The 21,447-nt window shown below is 38.8% G+C and overlaps 1 protein-coding gene across 1 annotated transcript in view; it reads right to left on the bottom strand.

The window, feature by feature from the left end:
* Nucleotides 1–997: 997 nt before the first annotated feature.
* osbp2b (oxysterol binding protein 2b) overlaps nt 998–21,447 on the bottom strand; it is a 59,665-nt gene continuing 39,215 nt past the window's right edge. Inside the window, exons 4-15 of the mRNA XM_080038285.1 lie at nt 10,175–10,373; nt 9,408–9,531; nt 8,884–8,950; nt 8,135–8,287; nt 7,466–7,711; nt 6,604–6,724; nt 5,807–5,910; nt 4,338–4,433; nt 3,763–3,947; nt 3,393–3,613; nt 3,018–3,035; nt 998–2,025 (exon numbers count right to left, since the gene is read on the bottom strand). Coding sequence (XP_079894411.1) covers nt 1,883–2,025; nt 3,018–3,035; nt 3,393–3,613; nt 3,763–3,947; nt 4,338–4,433; nt 5,807–5,910; nt 6,604–6,724; nt 7,466–7,711; nt 8,135–8,287; nt 8,884–8,950; nt 9,408–9,531; nt 10,175–10,373 — 1,677 coding nt within the window. The 3' untranslated portion in view covers nt 998–1,882. The remainder of the gene's footprint in view (nt 2,026–3,017; nt 3,036–3,392; nt 3,614–3,762; nt 3,948–4,337; nt 4,434–5,806; nt 5,911–6,603; nt 6,725–7,465; nt 7,712–8,134; nt 8,288–8,883; nt 8,951–9,407; nt 9,532–10,174; nt 10,374–21,447) is intronic.

Here is a 21,447-nt window from a genome sequence, read left to right as displayed (position 1 = left end):
GCAAATTAAACTTACTGGGTGATAATTACTGATAGCGTCAGTGGTTCAGTTACTTAGTTTAAACTGGGTGATCGCTGAGACTGGTGTCACTGAAAATGGTCACCAAGGATACGGTATGTGTTGTTGTCATGTGAGAGCACCAGAGGACAAGGTAAAGTTCACGTACAGAATGAAATATTCTCAACAACATCACACAGATATGTACTAACCTAACCTATAGTCAACCACTGCGGAAAGTGCCTATTTAGTTATTTGATGAAGATTCCTATTAGGGTGATGTAGATGTTCAGTATTGCAATTCCACTAACGTGTTACTACTAAAGGACTACTGCAGAGTTTCACAAATGGAAGATTTCTGAAGCATATTTATATGACTAAAATGTATTGAAGCATGGAGGCAATTTATATTCAAAATATGATAAGAATATTATCTCTACATGGACAATAGTCTAACTCACTACTAGTTTCATGTATCTAGAGAGAAACTCCAACATTCACACCCAATCAGATATATTTCTGCATCAGTCTGTTAAACCAGCCTCCTTTGCCCCATCAAATATTGGCTGTTGTTTTTAGAGATACAAAACTGTAAATTAAATACAAGAATAAGACATAATGCATTAAACAATCATATAAATAAATATGAACAAAAATATGGAACTATAAAATTGTGACATAATCAGATTAATTTGAAAACAAGGCTCATTATTATGAAATGTTATTTCATCCTGCTCATTTTCACAATGGTAGAGTTTATTTCTAGGCCGGTTTTATTTATTTCCAATTGTTTTAATTTTTTCAAATTGTCAGTTTTCCAAAAAGTTTGTATTTATTACAGTCTCTTTATTTTATATTTTTCTACTTCATGAAGCTATTTTGCCTGTCAGCTCATTTAGACTGAATCCAGTCTTATATACGGCTCTGCCCTGTTTGTCTTGAATTCAAATAATAACAGATAATTAACAGGAAACTGAGGAAATTAAATAAAACTGGCTAGTAATAAACAATTGTGCAAATGAGCAATAAGAAATAACAAGTGATACTTTAAAAGTAGTCAAGTATAACTTTTGTATTGAATGAATTCATGAAGTACATCATGGTCATGTTACCTTTTCTGTCTAAGTTTTTTTATACAATATTTTCTTTCAGAATGTCTTATTTGTTGAATTAATTTACACTTTGTCTGAATGACTGATCATTCAATTTAATAGACATTTTCAGACACGTTTTTAGGCATTATCTTCTTTTACTCACTAATAAGTAATAAGGGGAAGTAATGAGCACTTGAAACCGTTCCAGTGAAGTAAAAGAGGGAACTCGTTTAAGATTTCTAAAGCAGGTCGACGATAATCTCAATTGTGCTAAATAAAAACGGAGGAAGAGGACACTTTTCTTATAACCTTCAACACTGCTCTGTTTCTATGTGCCAGTTTTATGATTTTTTTCCCCTGTAAGTTGTCACTCTATAATGCCGTGCTTTGATATGGGTTTTTTGACTGATTGGTAAAACTCTTAAATGGTGTGAACACATAAAAGTGCATTGTGGGTAGGATTTTAGAGAGCACCTGGTTTCAGGAGGGTGCAGGCGCCTTTATTGTGTGGTTTTACAACTCCAACACCACTTCACGTCCACATTTTCATACTTTCAGTGTTGTGTCAAAGAGAACTACCCAGGGAGTGGCCCTTCTTTTCCCCATAGAAAAACAGAATGAGAGTGCACATTTGGAGGTACAGTGTAATCCGAAAGTGTGTGTAAACACACTCTGAGGTTCACAAAAGGTCCACATTGTGCTCATAAGCCAGCTATGCCCCATTGCTTGAGGACCAGAGGCAGAGCACTTCCCTGTCCGATGAGGTTAGTTATCCGGGGTGAGTTTCTGAGTTAGAAGATGTCAGTACACATGCTCCAGTCCTGTGTCTCCTTTGCCTCCCAGTAGCCTCCCCTGTACACAAAGTTTGTCTCTCCAGTGACTGAGTCCCTCCTCTGGTGAAACCACAATGGTTGGTAGCCTTCGTATTCTTTACCTGCGGGAAGAAGCACAGGTGTCCCTCAATCACAGTCATTGTACTATACAAATAAAGCTTGATTAAGTTTTGCATTCTAGTGGAGAAGCCTCACTTGCAGGCAATTTCGCCGTGCGATCAATTCCACCTGTATACATACAAGCTTGTATGTGGGAAGTAATGGATCGCTGCATTTGGGATAACTGAAAATGTGATCTAACGGTAAAGAAAATTTGCTCAAAGGTGTCAATCAAATAAAATGAGAACAATAAGTGGTATGCAAACACCTGAATCATTCATGTTGAAGGGGAAAATTAGAATCACAGTTTTGGAACTCCTCAAACTCAATAATTCGCCTTTGTCTTTGAACAGAAATACAGAGAAAAAAAGGGAGAAATTGCATTGTTTTTTTTCTTCGTTTTTGTGAATATTTGTAGAAATGTAATTGTCCAGACAGTACACTGGGGATGTTGTTGTTTCCTTTGTAGAAACAGAACACATATTTACTTCAATGAACAAACCATAAAGTAACTTGTTTACTATTGGTCAATGTGCCAGAAAAGAGCCCATAAGCCATAGAATAGATAGATGACATCCAGTGCAAACAAATCACTTGCAAACGTAGCTTCACCTTAGCACACTGATAATGCTCGGAGATTTTTTGGAGTTTTATCTGTTATTTCATGTGACAAATAATTGAGGCCAGTTCTACATGAAAATGTCACACATGCAGGAAAGAGTCTTTATTTTTTCCTGAGTTGTTAATACCTGGAGAAGTTGATATGAGAGGGGTATCATGCAGTTCCCACACAGATGCAGACCACACAGAAGACACACAGGGGATGGTGTCTGCGTGTGCTTGTGTGTGTGTGTGTGTGTGTGTGTGTGTGTGTGTGTGTGTGTGTGTGTGTGTGTGTGTGTGTGTGTGTGTGTGTGTGTGTGTGTGTGTGTGTGTGTGTGTGTGTATGTGGAAGTGATGCACCATAGAGGGGCACCGGGCAACCCCCACTCACCAGAATCATAATCACACTCTGACCACCAATGGAGGGAGGAAAAGAAAAACAAGTCATGGGTACATCAAATACAATCTACACTACACACACAAAGGATTGCCACAAGGATGAAACGGTTCTAACTGCCCTGTGCCTACGACAGATAGCTTCAAATACTTCAATACCCATGAGTCTCAGCTGAAATTGCTATAGAAAAGAAGCTAGCCAATACTGTGGCATGTGAAAAATATATTTTAATCCAAAATTGACCCATAATCTGCAAATTAACTGATTTAAACTGCTGAATTTATCATAAGCTTCCACCCAACAGCATTTCAGCTTTTGGTAGATATTTGTCTACCAAAACGCTTTGCATATCAGGCTTTCATTTCATACCGTCATCCAAAGCGTCGGTGGCCTCTGCTTCCCTCCTCCTCCTCACAGCTCTTTGTTTCTCCTCCAGTCTTTGCTTCTCTGAGTTTGCCTCGTCCCATCGCCCTTCCTCCATCAGCTTCTGGTCTGGTCTCAGACGGCTGTCAGTCAATCCCACTCCTTCCTCCTGCTCATTCAGAGTCAGCGCCAGCGCCGAGAAGTAGTACATGTTCTCAGCGTTTTCCCTGAGCCATTGACAGGAAATGAATGCAAGTTACACAGTGTGATGCTATAAACTACAGCTATAAACAATGATTTGACTAAACATTGAAGCTGTAATATAACCACTACTATAACCTATCTATTGTAATGTTCTGCTCTGAGGAGTGCTTACGGGAGAGGGTATTTCTTCCACAGCAGTTTGGGAGACAAAGTCTGATAGACAGTCTTTTGCTTGCCCTCTGATCCACTGCTCCCTCGGCTGCTCTGAACGATCTTGGCACTCTCTATTTTATCATCCCACGTACCAGAGAGGATGTAGTGAGCCTGGCCCCCACTGTCTGACACCACACCTGTCACCTGGAAAGACAATAGAAGTATTGTGTTGATACTATTGTGAATAGGTAATAAAGGCAAGCTATCTTTCTCTAAGATGAATAAGCATGTCCTTTCCTCCTGATGCTAAAGACTTAAATCCATAGTCCCGTGGGGAAGACAATCATCACCATTACATTTTTATAAGCTTAGCCCAAATAAGGTGCTGCCATTGAAGGCAGCAATGTGTCCCATTTTTAGGTTTCTAATAGTCTCCTCACTGCAATGTGGCCTCATATAGTGAGCTTATTCTGTATATCACTACTGTAACTTTTAACATATTTATTAGTACTGTCCAGCAGGAGGCAGCAACACACAATTTAAAACCCTCATGGTATGATTTACATCAGCAATGTATTGAAAGGATGCATTTACCTTCCGTGGAACGTCCCTGGAGAAATAACTGTAGGGAGAGAACTTGAGTTGGCAGGTCTCCTTGGTCCTGTTATTTAAAATCTCAATGTCCCCCGACTGCACAAATACAGACAGAAACGGACACAGAGTGAGAGTCAAACACGACAGAGAGAACAGTGTGTTAACAGCAGACACAGAAAAGTAGTGAAGACAAAGTAGATTACGTGCATGTTTGAATGATACTTAACAACCTATAACTTAGGATTTATACAGGTTTATATTTAATAGTTGTGCACTAAGTCACAAATATTTAATGTCATAGTGTAAAGATAACATATGGAGATTTTGACGAGTTGTTCAATAGAACAATGTTTTGATGTCGTATTGTTTCTACTCTATGAGCAGAATAGTTTCCATAGATTGGTACTGAGATTTTTTGGCTGACCCTATTCTGCAGCAGAGGGAAGCAGAGTGGCAGAGTGATGCATGGAAATAATGGAAGAATTCAAAAGTATTAAATAGAGAAGGAAAAAAAACTGTGTGAATATTGGTTAGACATCTTCTTAGTGTACAAGCCGAAGTTGGAGAGAGTTATTGAGGTATTGTTTTTTGCCAGACACCAACCTCAAATAAACATGCAGATAGCAAAATCTTGCACACCAGCTTAATTGGATACATTAATACAACAACAACAACAACAACAACAACAACGTATAATTTGTTTTTAAATTAAATGAACACAACAGAAAAAGACAACAATCTAATCTTATCACTAAATGCAAACCACAGAGGTTTCAAAATTAACAAAAGGCTTTGTATTTTTTTAAATTATGAAATGAATGCATTCAACACAAACTCCACAGGACACCTTTAATCAGCACAAACACTATCAAAGAGATGTCATAACTCTTTAAGCTTTGGTTTAATACTTCAGAACTGATATTGCTATAATAGTCTGTGGCCAAGATGTCTATTTATTTAACACACCAACCTGCTTCTGAGAGTCTTAATTCAGAGATGTAAGTGAATTTTCCACATTCTTACACACAAACACATTCAGACTGATTGACATGCCTTACAGCACGAGCAGAATCAGGAAAAAGAAAGAAAAAAACAAGGTGTGGGAAACAAGAATAACAAACAATTCTGCACGGACTGACAGAGATGCAGATGTGAAGCCTGCACCCCTCCCCCCTATATAACTGGGCCATCTCATCTCACAGATAGCAGAGGCTGTTATTTTAGGTTGTTAATAGAGATCAAAGCTGAAGATAAATCCCCAGAGATTGTGAAGATCCTTATTCATGTGCTGTAATGCATTGCTCCGTTCTACACAACGCTCTATTCTGTTGGCCTGCGCCACACATTAGTGCAACACAGGGGAAAAAAACATCAGCAGGCCACACTGGAAGATCAGAGGGATTAATGCTGGGTTGTGTGTTCGGAGCTCTGGGTGAATGGCTACCAATGAGATGTGCTTACAAACAGACCTGGTCAATCCACAGCTTGCCCACAATGATGTTGTGCACTGTGGAGGTGACCTTTCTCCACACGTAGTGGTTCCCGCTGGAGTGGAAATGCAGGTGAATGGCACCTGCGGAGGGACAGGGACAAAAGGCTATAAGAGAAAAGTAGTACAGATACATCAGATATCAAAGCTGCTTTGCTTCCAATCTGCAAGTACAGTTTTGGATTGTGTTTTTTTTGGATACTACATCCGTTTCTGAACGTCGTCAATTCTTCCTGCAGCAGCTGAGAAAATGTCATCAAACATATTTCTTCCCTGAGCACAGGCACACACCTTCCCATCTGTTTCCAGTTGGAACATACACTGGAAGGTTGATCTAATTTATTTGACCATAAATGCTTCTTGCTTTAGAAGTTTTTTCTTCTTCTTCTATTACATGGCACCTCACAGCAGGCACATAATAGAACATGAAATAGGTCAGATAAATACCACTGCATCCCTTGGCTGGACCTGCCTCTATCAAATCTCTCATTTATCTGAGCCAACAGACCCCTGCTCTCTGCCGTCCGTCTGCAATAGAGAGCTCTCTTTATATCCATACTTTATGTGTGTGTGTCAAAAGGGCAATAAAACCCTCTTGATTCATTCTCACACCCTTTTCTACGGCGTGTGTGGGATGCAGTGCAGTCTCCTACTACTCTCAAGTGGGAGTCCTGCTTATATGAACTCCGCCTGGTGTTGCTTTTCAATTTGCATGATGGGACCTTTATTTACACTTTCTAGTTTGTTTGCTTCCCCACTGAATATGAAATGTCTCACCCAGAGGCATTATGGAGAGGTATTTGCCACGGAACTTGCTAGCGATGGTGATTTCCTGCCACAGGGTCCAGCCTCGTTGAGAAATCACATGATGTGCAGCTGCAGGGGGGTGATGGCTCACCTTAGAAGAAAGATAAACATAAGAGTAAAGTTGAGTATAGGAAATGTACGGAAGAATATTTGTTTGTTTTTCATTAAGCACTCCAGGAATAAAGACGAAATGTGGAGAATAGAGTGGAATTACAATTTTGTGAATAGAGACGAAGAATACATTATCAATAATAAAGATAAAAAAATACAATGTCATGAATAAAGACGAAATACAATGTCGAGAATTAACTCGACAGTTCAAGACTGTAGTGAAGTTAGAAAGACACAATTTTTTTGTTATCAAAACACAAATGATGCATATTTGTTGTCGTCATAAGGCAGACAGTGGGCTGCAACCTCATCATTGCTTAAACGAGACGTCCTTTAAGCTAGACTAATATTATATTGCTCTATATGTGCAGCGTGCTTTGAGAATAGGCCCAACACAAAGACAAAAATACTGTCACGATTGTACAGTGCAGTGCAGTTATAGGTCGAGCTTAGAGGACGTCTGGTTTCTGTTAAGATGAGGTTGCAGCAAATGTGCATAGTTTGTGTTTTAAAAGCATTTTAATTATTGAGTAATTGATACAGGAAATTCAAACATGTCAACATATTTCCAACTTCACCTAATACTCTTCAATAGAAATGTGTTCATTCATACAAACAGCTAATTCTTAACAACTTGTCTGGAGAATGCGGGCTGACCTTGCCCATCAGTGAGTGTGTTAATAAAAATGTATAAAAAAAAGCCCTGTGGCCAAGCTGTTACCTGCTCACACAGCGAGCGGTAGCCAAACTCCTCCAAGCGATCGAGCTCGTAGGTCTCGCCCAGCAGGGGGTTGAAGGGCTTGGCTGTCCGGTGGACCGTGGTGGAGTAAGACGAGACGGAGAAGGCAGAGACCAGGCACATCTGCTCCAGGGAGGAGTCGCAGCGCGCCGCCTTGTCCAGAAGCTCGTGATACTCCAGGTCCTCTGTGAGACGCTGCAGCATCGACAGAGGCTCGTTGAAATTGACCTGTATGGGAGGATCGAGAGCCCGTCAGACACAAAGCAGACTCTAGTAGATTTATGTAAACCTGTACCTGTTTGATTGCCCATTTGGAGGATAAAATAAATTCTTGGAGAGGGTTCGTAATGTGACAAATAAGCACTTTTTGATTTTGTTATTAACAGTATACACACACTTCACAAAGCTTTTGTTACGGTATATCAATGTGAGTATATTAATGGAAGTTTATAATGAAGGTTCTTTATTAAAAGTACCTTAAAATGCGTCAGCATTTCCAGTATTTCGTTCCTACTTTAGCTAGTATGGCCTTGACGTTGGCATTAAAATAAAAATAATATAATAATATTAAGTGGCATTAAAAAGTCCTAAATTGAACTTGGATATCCCTGGGGATAGCCTGGGAGGGCCACGCCTCACACACACACTTACAGGCATGGGAATTTTGGACAGCTCCTTGCCGATGCAATTCTTCATGATGCTCCACAAGTTGAGGGAGTAGTTGGGCTTGTCCGGGACACGAGTCCGCCTCTGTCTGCGGGGCTGCAGCTCCTTCCCTGACACGTCATTACAGCTGGAAGACATCTGGGATCAGGTGGATGGGGGAAGGAGTGGAGGATGAGAAGGTGCTATTTTAACTTTGTATGAAAAGAATATTCGATACATACAAGTTTGAGAAATACTTTCAACATTGTGGAAAGCTTGGCAGCATATCACCAAGTGCAGACAGACTGATAGAGCAAGTGAAAAACTGGAGAAGAGGGAACAGATGTGACTTGAAGAGAAGAAGAAGCCAGGCGGAGTTGTGGGGGAGAGGAGAGCAGATGTTCGACTGGTATATAAGATTTAGTGGAATGGAGCAGCTGGGTGACAACGAGGTAGAGAAAACACAGACGAAGGTTGTGTGTGTGTGTGTGTGTGTGTGTGTGTGTGTGTGTGTGTGTGTGTGTGTGTGTGTGTGTGTGTGTGTGTGTGTGTGTGTGTGTGTGTGTGTGTGTGTGTGTTTGCATGGGATGGAAGGAGGTCTGAGAGAACAGCTAGTGAAGCCGGTTATGCAAATAAGTCAATGAGCTGTGAGCTTTAAAGCAGCACAAATTAATCTATATTGAGATAAGAAATGTCAGTGGTGTTCACAAATGTCAGTCCTATTATTTAGACTTGTTAAGAGCACAGACACTTACATGGTCCACCTGGTTCCAGTCATTGGGCTGACCGCCGCTCGCTCCGCTCAAATTACTCTGAGATCGCCTGGAACACAATGAAAACATTCTCTACAATGAGCGGTGGACATACAGTATAAACAGACCCTATTGTCCCCACCTCTCTTTCTCTCATTTATCACATGCAAACACACACATAATACAAACACAATACAAGTACAATACACAAAAGGGAGAAAAAAAACAATTGCTGGGTATTACAGAATATTGCTGTCTCACACTTTCTATCATTCTGAGTTGATGCAAGAGTTGATCCATAACAATGATGAGGAAGCAAATTGTAAAAAAAAACAACATAGAAAGACTCAGTAAGAGGCTGACTCCAATGCAAATAAGTGTGCTTTAAAATGTCACATAAATGGTTTATTTAGGTAATTCATGTGCACTCGCAGACTGAACTTTCAAACTTAACTAAACTCCCTGATTCGTTCTCTCTCTCATTCTCTCTCTGTCTCTCTCTCCTGCTGTTATGGATCCCGACTGACCTGTGCTGTGTGCTCTCAGTGGCAGTTACTGTGATAAATGCAGGGGAATCCTCCATGGCATCAAAGTACTCAGTATCCTCATCTTCATCACTCGCTTCTTCTTTGCGCAGCCTCTCACTCCCTCCTGTAAGGAAATATGCTTTTTTAAGCGAGGGCAAAACAGCATTCAAAACCAGCAAAATATCACACAGCGAGTTCAGGAAAGAGCCACGTACAGTATAATCGCTAACCCATGGCGATTACTCAAGGAATAATCAGCTTAGTAAAATTGCCAATGTTCCTGCTGGTTAATTAACCTTAATAATGTGACTTGCTCAAGGCGGGCTTCTAATATTCAGTATCAGACGTTCAATATTCTGTATGTTTAGTGATCCGTTATGTGCATAAACTAGAGCTTCCAAAAAAGAGGTGCAAGTAGGGTTATAAGAATTTATTTTTAATAAAAAGTGGTTCTAATAAAACATGTCAACTATGAAGTTCAGTCATCCAACAACATGAATAAAATGTTCTGTTCATCACTGCTCATCACGTTCTTTTAAAATCAGCCTGTATTAATACTGCATACCTGAACACAAAAAAGGGTTATGACATGTTTTTCCATGTTTACTGCCTACTGCTTCTATGGTGCAGATAAAATGAAGCATAGGGAACTTAAACAACTTGGGTACCATAATGAAAGATCTGTCACAACTTAAAATGTCTTTCCCTCACATGAGGAATGTCTAAAAGATTGAGCAAGTAAGTAACACACAGACAGTGCGCCTCACCCTTGTTGGTAGTAGTAGCAGTGGGTGTGGTGGAAGCAAGCGTGGGTGCTTCCCTCCACGCTCGCTCCAGGCTGTTATGCTGCTTGGCTAGCTGCTCAATGGTCTCCTCTAGGTGGGTCCGCTGCTCTCGCTCATACTGCAGAGCCCGCTGCCACCTCCTACTGTGAGTCTCTGCTAGGTCCAAGAAGTCTCGACACGCCTGGGGGGAAAACATGCACACAAATACATTAACACACAGACGGAACGGAACGTTTCAGTTCTACAATATACAGTACATCCTGAAAAAATTTAGGATACTTTTCACTTGCTATGACTAACAGCTCAGATGTTTTACATATAAAAACATCACAGCATCCGATAAGACTTAACAATCAAGGTTATTAAAGTTTTTCAAGTGTGCACTACACTTTCTTTAAAACAAAAGAATTAACATCATAAATCCTTTATTAGGACTTCCACCTTTTTTGAGTTAAAGGATAATATTAAAACTGAACAAAAAATCATCAGGATACAATTTTTTCCTGTCAGCTCTCAACAATATGAAGGAGGAAACATCGAGATACAAAAAGATGTAAAGGGGGTGGGCGCCTTTAGCTCAGTAGGCTTCCTCACTTTTACTGCTGGAAAGAGGTTACTTTAGTTCAAAAGCATATTTCATCATGTCAGCTATTGTTGGACCTTGTTTCCTGGTGCGCTTAAAGGTCAATGAACCCAAAAAAAAAAACACCTCACAGTGAACAACATGCATGATGAAAATGTCATGTGACAGTCATGAGCTGTCAGCATAGTGGGTCTACGAGGAGGGTTTCTGAATAATCATTGTGAAACTACTCTATTGCAATCCAGCATTTTTTTCCCCACAGGAGAGGAAGTGCACATGTCCACAGGTGGTCCAATCAGTATTTGCAACACATTTATCTTTTAGTTCTCAGAGCCAGATGGGCAGCTGGAAGTGAGATAAAGTTGTGGCTGCAGGCAGCGAGCTGCTGGGACGAATGTGTCACACAGCTCAAGGGCCGCTGGGATGACCACTATCATAGAATTTCTGTCCAATGAAAAAGTGCTTTTCAGCCCAAATCCAATTGCAGTCCATCTATCTCTCTTTCATACACTCACAAACACAACGTTACCATGATTCACTATTTGTTGTCACTTAATATTCAAAAAGGGTGATCGTTTTTGTCAAATTTACATTTGATTTACATTAATAATCAAACTAGTAACTAAGTAACTAATCAGTAACTTTCTGGTTATAACCTATTATTTTAAATGGCATAATATGTTAATGGGGACATTTTTATCAATTGATGATAGTGATGGAATAGCATACATCCTTACCTTTTACGGTCTTAAATAATTTAAGACCTTTTTAGGTCTTAAATGTCTTAGAATATAATTCTATTTTGACTTAAACTCTATTTGCTCAAAAAATATATGGAAATCGGAAAATACCGGATAGTAAGAACATTCGATCGATCTCTTACCTTCAGCAGTCTTGCATCAAGTGTCTAAACATCTTTGTCTGAACCTCAGTTTAAATGTTAGAAGTACATGTGACGTTGTGGTCCACTTCCTCAGACATGACTTTGATGTGAAACTAAACACCATTTAACAAAAGTATGATGGTTCCGCTTTTTAACGCTGAGTCTCCAGTTCAAATACAGACTGCATGTGACTTCCGTTGAGGGGGAAACCGATAATTAACATGAAAAGTTACTATGGGTATCTCCAGAGGTGGGACCAAGTCATTGTTTAGCAAGTCACAAGTAAGTCTCAAGTCTTTGCCCTCAAGTCCCGAGTCAAGTCTCGAGTCAAGACAGGCAAGTCCCGAGTCAAGTCCCAAGTCAATGCTGACAAGTCCCAAGTCCTGCAGTTTGAGCTTCAAGTAATTTTAACCAAAAAGTAATAATATATTTACCTACATCATGTACGCTTTTAAAATCTATATTTATTTATCAAAACAAGTGCAATTGAAATTGTGGAAAAAAAATTGTACGGACATTGCACTTCCCAATTGCATTTACCAGTGATTTCTAACATTTAACTCATACACTATTAAGCACATACACGCACAGACACTCACACATAGGCTACATGTAGAAAAGGCCCCAAAGTTTATAGGTTACAGTGTTGTTATTTCTTATAGTGTGTTAAGATGTGTTTTGTTCAGTGTGGATGACATTATAGCTGTAAGTTAGTGGCCGTGACGTCAGTCGGCCGGAGGGTCTGTTTAGTACGTTTCCTTTTCTTCTCTCTCTCGGTCAGGTGTGTGAGCGTGCATGTTGCCGCAGTAGTCGATCATTCCACAGTAGAAACGTGTTTATTTGAGTTTATGTGAATCACTCATGTGCAGTGTTGGGAACGTTACTTTGAAAAAGTAATTAGTTATAGTTACTCACTACTTGTTCCAAAAAGTAACTGAGTTAGTAACTGAATTACTTTACAATAGAAGTAATTAGTTACCAGGGAAAGTAACTATTTGCGTTAGCCTAGTGTAAAAAAAAAAAAAAAAAAGTTGTCAATTTGGATTTTTCTGAGCAGTTTTCACAAGTCAGTTGAAATGAGTAGAACAGACAGGTAGGCCTACTTGTAGGCTACATAACCTTCAATATTTATTGCACATCAACAGACAGCAAGAGGTTTAGGCCTATCCTGCACTTCAAGTAGGCCTATTTTGTTCTCAACAAAAGTAGTAGAGGAAACTGCTGGATGTACCGTGCTGATCTGCTAATATCACTGGATTCACTTCAGGGGTGTCGGCTAAAACAGCCAAAAACGTCAGACTATGAAGCATGAGACGATGAGAGGAGGAGAGGATTTATCCTGTTTATTTCCTTCTTTAACATGCACAGCAGCATACAGATCCCAGGAAAAGAACAATAGCAATATTCGGCTCGTGATGACACGCTAAACAGCTGATGCAACCGGCGAATCGCGGCCGTTTAATAACGTGCATAAATTACAATTTATAGAGATCGGGAAACTCCATGCACTTACTCACAAGGGCGATGCAAACAAACTCAGGGAGAGCACGTTTCAACCGTGGATTGATAGGTGGTTAGTGCGGCAACGTGCAAGCTCACACAACAGAGAGAGAAAGAAAAAGAAACTTCACTTAACAGGCGCTCCGGCTGACTGACGTGACGGCGCTAACTGACAGTTATAATGTCATCCACACTGAATAAAACACACCGGTCTCCTCACTAGCAGTTTGTGTAGTATGGAGCCAGGGGTGCGTTCGGATTACACAGTTTATTCAATCAATTCATAGTAACGCACCGCATTTAACGTTCAGTAACGATAACGGCGTTGTAACGACGGAAAAAGTAATTAGTTAGATTACCCCGTTACTGAAAAAAGAACGGCGTTACCTAACGCCGTTATTTTAAACGGCGTTATTCCCAACACTGCTCATGTGTGAGTAGCGTAAGTAGGCGACATGCAGTCCCGATCGCTGTTATAAGTTACAGTTTATGGATGTTATTAACGGCCGCAATTCGCAGGTCACAACAGCTGTTCTAACGTCTCCTCACGAGTGGAATGTAAGCTTTTGTTCTTTTCCCGCGATCTATGCTGCTGTGCCTGTGAAAGAAGGAAAATAAAGAGAGGATAAACCATACTCCTCCTCTCCTAGTCTCATGCTTATAGTCTGACGCTTTTGGCCTTAAGTGGTGTTCTGGCCGACACCTCTGAAGTGAAACCAGTGATAAGCAGATCAGCGCGGTACCGGTAGTCACTGCGGTCAAGCCAGCCGACCCATCGAAAGCGACAGTCAAGCCAGCCGACCCAAGTTTTTGCTGTACCTGTTTGTACTAGCCATTACGGTAATAGCGCCACAGAACTAGTTTCAAAATAAAAGCATAGTTTGTGCATTTGTCTGGTACATAACAGAAGACAGTAAATAAAAGCAAATACTATCAAAGGAAATGTACAGACGTTGTGATATGTACTTTCAAAATAAAAGCCCAACTAATTGACAAATGTAATCTTATGTCCATATTCAAAATAAATGCATTTGTCTGGTAGATAACAGAAGACAGTAAATAAAAGCAAATACTATCAAAGGAAATGTACGGACGTTGTGATATGTACTTTCAAAATAAAAGCCCAACTAATTGACAAATGTAAGCTTATGTCCATATGTTTTTTAATGTATATTTAAAAGGAAACGCCTTGTTATCGCAGACTAATTCCAAATCAGGTTTATAGTACACAACCCCAAAGTGTGACCCAGTAAGTTTCAAGACCTTCTCATGTGTAGTTTCAAAATAAAAGCCCACTAGAAATTGAAAATATGAGACAAATTAGATATTATTTTGGATTCAATTTTAAAAAAAATGCCCTGTTATGCCAGAGTCATTCCACTGCAGGGTCATAGTTCACGACCCCATGAGGCCACACAAGAAGTTTCAGGACATTCTGATGTGTAGTTTCAAAATAAAAGCCCACTAGATATTGAAAATATGAGTGACATTAGATATGATTTTGGATTCAATTTTTAAAAAAATGCCCTGTTATGCCAGAGTCATTCCACTGCAGGGTCATAGTTCACGACCCCATGAGGCCACAAAAGAAGTTTCAGGACATTCTGAAGTGTACTTTCAGAATAAAAGCCCACTAGATATTGAAAATATGAGAGAAATTAGATAGGATTTTGGATTCAATTTAAAAAAAAATGCCCTGTTATGCCAGAGTCATTCCACTGCAGGGTCATAGTTCACAACCCCATGAGGTCACACAAGAAGGTTCAGGACATTCTGATGTGTAGTTTCAAAATAAAAGCCCACTAGATATTGAAAATATGAGTGACATTAGATAGGATTTTGGATTCAATTTAAAAAAAAATGCCCTGTTATGCCAGAGTCATTCCACTGCAGGGTCATAGTTCACGACCCCATGACGCCACACAAGAAGTTTCAGGACATTCTGATGTGTAGTTTCAAAATAAAAGATATTGAAAATATGAGACAAATTAGATAGGATTTTGGATTCAATTTAAAAAAAAATGCCCTGTTATGCCAGAGTCATTCCACTGCAGCGTCATAGTTCACGACCCCATGAGGCCACACAAGAAGTTTCAGGACATTCTGATGTGTAGTTTCAAAATAAAAGCCCACTAGATATTGAAAATATGAGTGACATTAGATATGATTTTGGATTCAATTTTTAAAAAAATGCCCTGTTATGCCAGAGTCATTCCACTGCAGGGTCATAGTTCACGACCCCATGAGGCCACAAAAGAAGTTTCAGGACATTCTGAAGTGTACTTTCAGAATAAAAGCCCACTAGATATTGAAAATATGAGAGAAATTAGATATGATTTTGGATTCAATTTTAAAAAAAATGTCCTGTTATGCCAGAGTCATTCCACTGCAGGGTCATAGTTCACGACCCCATGAGGCCACACAAGAAGGTTCAGGACATTCTGATGTGTACTTTCAGAATAAAAGCCCACTAGATATTGAAAATATGAGACAAATTAGATAGGATTTTGGATTCAATTAAAAAAAAAATGCCCTGTTATGCCAGAGTCATTCCACTGCAGGGTCATAGTTCACGACCCCATGAGGTCACACAAGAAATCTCAGGACATTCTGATGTGTACTTTCAGAATAAAAGCCCACTAGATATTGAAAATATGAGACAAATTAGATATGATTTTGGATTCAATTTTAAAAAAAATGCCCTGTTATGCCAGAGTCATTCCACTGCAGGGTCATAGTTCACGACCCCATGACGCCACACAAGAAGTTTCAGGACATTCTGATGTGTAGTTTCAAAATAAAAGATATTGAAAATATGAGACAAATTAGATAGGATTTTGGATTCAATTTAAAAAAAAATGCCCTGTTATGCCAGAGTCATTCCACTGCAGCGTCATAGTTCACGACCCCATGAGGCCACACAAGAAGTTTCAGGACATTCTGATGTGTAGTTTCAAAATAAAAGCCCACTAGATATTGAAAATATGAGTGACATTAGATATGATTTTGGATTCAATTTTTAAAAAAATGCCCTGTTATGCCAGAGTCATTCCACTGCAGGGTCATAGTTCACGACCCCATGAGGCCACAAAAGAAGTTTCAGGACATTCTGAAGTGTACTTTCAGAATAAAAGCCCACTAGATATTGAAAATATGAGAGAAATTAGATAGGATTTTGGATTCAATTTAAAAAAAAATGCCCTGTTATGCCAGAGTCATTCCACTGCAGGGTCATAGTTCACGACCCCATGAGGCCACACAAGAAGTTTTAGGACATTCTGATGTGTAGTTTCAAAATAAAAGATATTGAAAATATGAGACAAATTAGATAGGATTTTGGATTCAATTTAAAAAAAAATGCCCTGTTATGCCAGAGTCATTCCACTGCAGGGTCATAGTTCACAACCCCATGAGGTCACACAAGAAGTTTCAGGACATTCTGATGTGTACTTTCAGAATAAAAGCCCACTAGATATTGAAAATATGAGACAAATTAGATATGATTTTGGATTCAATTTTAAAAAAAATGTCCTGTTATGCCAGAGTCATTCCACTGCAGGGTCATAGTTCACGACCCCATGAGGCCACACAAGAAGGTTCAGGACATTCTGATGTGTACTTTCAGAATAAAAGCCCACTAGATATTGAAAATATGAGACAAATTAGATAGGATTTTGGATTCAATTTAAAAAAAAATGCCCTGTTATGCCAGAGTCATTCCACTGCAGGGTCATAGTTCACGACCCCATGAGGTCACACAAGAAATCTCAGGACATTCTGATGTGTACTTTCAGAATAAAAGCCCACTAGATATTGAAAATATGAGACAAATTAGATATGATTTTGGATTCAATTTTAAAAAAAATGCCCTGTTATGCCAGAGTCATTCCACTGCAGGGTCATAGTTCACGACCCCATGACGCCACACAAGAAGTTTCAGGACATTCTGATGTGTAGTTTCAAAATAAAAGATATTGAAAATATGAGACAAATTAGATAGGATTTTGGATTCAATTTAAAAAAAAATGCCCTGTTATGCCAGAGTCATTCCACTGCAGCGTCATAGTTCACGACCCCATGAGGCCACACAAGAAGTTTCAGGACATTCTGATGTGTAGTTTCAAAATAAAAGCCCACTAGATATTGAAAATATGAGTGACATTAGATATGATTTTGGATTCAATTTTTAAAAAAATGCCCTGTTATGCCAGAGTCATTCCACTGCAGGGTCATAGTTCACGACCCCATGAGGCCACAAAAGAAGTTTCAGGACATTCTGAAGTGTACTTTCAGAATAAAAGCCCACTAGATATTGAAAATATGAGAGAAATTAGATAGGATTTTGGATTCAATTTAAAAAAAAATGCCCTGTTATGCCAGAGTCATTCCACTGCAGGGTCATAGTTCACGACCCCATGAGGCCACACAAGAAGTTTTAGGACATTCTGATGTGTAGTTTCAAAATAAAAGATATTGAAAATATGAGACAAATTAGATAGGATTTTGGATTCAATTTAAAAAAAAATGCCCTGTTATGCCAGAGTCATTCCACTGCAGGGTCATAGTTCACAACCCCATGAGGTCACACAAGAAGTTTCAGGACATTCTGATGTGTACTTTCAGAATAAAAGCCCACTAGATATTGAAAATATGAGACAAATTAGATATGATTTTGGATTCAATTTTAAAAAAAATGTCCTGTTATGCCAGAGTCATTCCACTGCAGGGTCATAGTTCACGACCCCATGAGGCCACACAAGAAGGTTCAGGACATTCTGATGTGTACTTTCAGAATAAAAGCCCACTAGATATTGAAAATATGAGACAAATTAGATAGGATTTTGGATTCAATTTAAAAAAAAATGCCCTGTTATGCCAGAGTCATTCCACTGCAGGGTCATAGTTCACGACCCCATGAGGCCACACAAGAAGGTTCAGGACATTCTGATGTGTACTTTCAGAATAAAAGCCCACTAGATATTGAAAATATGAGACAAATTAGATATGATTTTGGATTCAATTTAAAAAAAAATGCCCTGTTATGCCAGAGTCATTCCACTGCAGGGTCATAGTTCACGACCCCATGAGGCCACACAAGAAGTTTCAGGACATTCTGATGTGTAGTTTCAAAATAAAAGCCCACTAGATATTGAAAATATGAGTGACATTACATATGATTTTGGATTCAATTTAAAAAAAAATGCCCTGTTATGCCAGAGTCATTCCACTGCAGCGTCATAGTTCACGACCCCATGACGCCACACAAGAAGTTTCAGGACATTCTGATGTGTAGTTTCAAAATAAAAGATATTGAAAATATGAGAGAAATTAGATATGATTTTGGATTCAATTTAAAAAAAAATGCCCTGTTATGCCAGAGTCATTCCACTGCAGGGTCATAGTTCACGACCCCATGACGCCACACAAGAAGTTTCAGGACATTCTGATGTGTAGTTTCAAAATAAAAGATATTGAAAATATGAGAGAAATTAGATATGATTTTGGATTCAATTTAAAAAAAAATGCCCTGTTATGCCAGAGTCATTCCACTGCAGGGTCATAGTTCACAACCCCATGAGGTCACACAAGAAATCTCAGGACATTCTGATGTGTACTTTCAGAATAAAAGCCCACTAGATATTGAAAATATGAGACAAATTAGATAGGATTTTGGATTCAATTAAAAAAAAAATGCCCTGTTATGCCAGAGTCATTCCACTGCAGGGTCATAGTTCACGACCCCATGAGGCCACACAAGAAGGTTCAGGACATTCTGATGTGTACTTTCAGAATAAAAGCCCACTAGATATTGAAAATATGAGACAAATTAGATATGATTTTGGATTCAATTTTAAAAAAAATGCCCTGTTATGCCAGAGTCATTCCACTGCAGGGTCATAGTTCACGACCCCATGAGGCCACACAAGAAGTTTCAGGACATTCTGATGTGTAGTTTCAAAATAAAAGCCCACTAGATATTGAAAATATGAGTGACATTACATATGATTTTGGATTCAATTTAAAAAAAAATGCCCTGTTATGCCAGAGTCATTCCACTGCAGCGTCATAGTTCACGACCCCATGACGCCACACAAGAAGTTTCAGGACATTCTGATGTGTAGTTTCAAAATAAAAGATATTGAAAATATGAGAGAAATTAGATATGATTTTGGATTCAATTTTAAAAAAAATGCCCTGTTATGCCAGAGTCATTCCACTGCAGGGTCATAGTTCACGACCCCATGACGCCACACAAGAAGTTTCAGGACATTCTGATGTGTAGTTTCAAAATAAAAGATATTGAAAATATGAGAGAAATTAGATATGATTTTGGATTCAATTTAAAAAAAAATGCCCTGTTATGCCAGAGTCATTCCACTGCAGGGTCATAGTTCACAACCCCATGAGGTCACACAAGAAATCTCAGGACATTCTGATGTGTACTTTCAGAATAAAAGCCCACTAGATATTGAAAATATGAGAGAAATTAGATATGATTTTGGATTCAATTTAAAAAAAAATGCCCTGTTATGCCAGAGTCATTCCACTGCAGCGTCATAGTTCACGACCCCATGAGGCCACACAAGAAGTTTCAGGACATTCTGATGTGTACTTTCAGAATAAAAGCCCACTAGATATTGAAAATATGAGACAAATTAGATATGATTTTGGATTCAATTTTAAAAAAAATGCCCTGTTATGCCAGAGTCATTCCACTGCAGGGTCATAGTTCATGACCCCATGAGGCCACACAAGAAGTTTCAGGACATTCTGATGTGTAGTTTCAAAATAAAAGATATTGAAAATATGAGAGAAATTAGATATGATTTTGGATTCAATTTAAAAACAGGGCATTTTTTTTTAAATTGAATCCAAAATCATATCTAATTTCTCTCATATTTTCAATATCTTTTATTTTGAAACTACACATCAGAATGTCCTGAACCTTCTTGTGTGGCCTCATGGGGTCGTGAACTATGACCCTGCAGTGGAATGACTCTGGCATAACAGGACATTTTTTTTAAATTGAATCCAAAATCATATCTAATTTGTCTCATATTTTCAATATCTAGTGGGCTTTTATTCTGAAAGTACACATCAGAATGTCCTGAGATTTCTTGTGTGACCTCATGGGGTTGTGAACTATGACCCTGCAGTGGAATGACTCTGGCATAACAGGGCATTTTTTTTTAAATTGAATCCAAAATCATATCTAATTTCTCTCATATTTTCAATATCTTTTATTTTGAAACTACACATCAGAATGTCCTGAAACTTCTTGTGTGGCGTCATGGGGTCGTGAACTATGACCCTGCAGTGGAATGACTCTGGCATAACAGGGCATTTTTTTTTAAATTGAATCCAAAATCATATCTAATGTCACTCATATTTTCAATATCTAGTGGGCTTTTATTTTGAAACTACACATCAGAATGTCCTGAAACTTCTTGTGTGGCGTCATGGGGTCGTGAACTATGACCCTGCAGTGGAATGACTCTGGCATAACAGGGCATTTTTTTTTAAATTGAATCCAAAATCATATCTAATGTCACTCATATTTTCAATATCTAGTGGGCTTTTATTTTGAAACTACAGATCAGAATGTCCTGAAACTTCTTGTGTGGCCTCATGGGGTCGTGAACTATGACGCTGCAGTGGAATGACTCTGGCATAACAGGGCATTTTTTTTAAAATTGAATCCAAAATCCTATCTAATTTCTCTCATATTTTCAATATCTAGTGGGCTTTTATTCTGAAAGTACACATCAGAATGTCCTGAAACTTCTTGTGTGGCCTCATGGGGTCATGAACTATGACCCTGCAGTGGAATGACTCTGGCATAACAGGGCATTTTTTTTAAAATTGAATCCAAAATCATATCTAATTTGTCTCATATTTTCAATATCTAGTGGGCTTTTATTCTGAAAGTACACATCAGAATGTCCTGAAACTTCTTGTGTGGCCTCATGGGGTCATGAACTATGACCCTGCAGTGGAATGACTCTGGCATAACAGGGCATTTTTTTTTAAATTGAATCCAAAATCATATCTAATTTGTCTCATATTTTCAATATCTAGTGGGCTTTTATTCTGAAAGTACACATCAGAATGTCCTGAGATTTCTTGAGTGACCTCATGGGGTTGTGAACTATGACCCTGCAGTGGAATGACTCTGGCATAACAGGGCATTTTTTTTTAAATTGAATCCAAAATCATATCTAATTTCTCTCATATTTTCAATATCTTTTATTTTGAAACTACACATCAGAATGTCCTGAAACTTCTTGT

This window comes from Ammodytes marinus (assembly GCF_949987685.1).
Source record: "Ammodytes marinus genome assembly, chromosome: 2".
Classification (NCBI taxonomy): Eukaryota; Metazoa; Chordata; class Actinopteri; order Uranoscopiformes; family Ammodytidae; genus Ammodytes; species Ammodytes marinus.
Note: the sequence above shows the minus strand (reverse complement) of the source record. Positions and strands in the feature narration are given on the sequence as shown.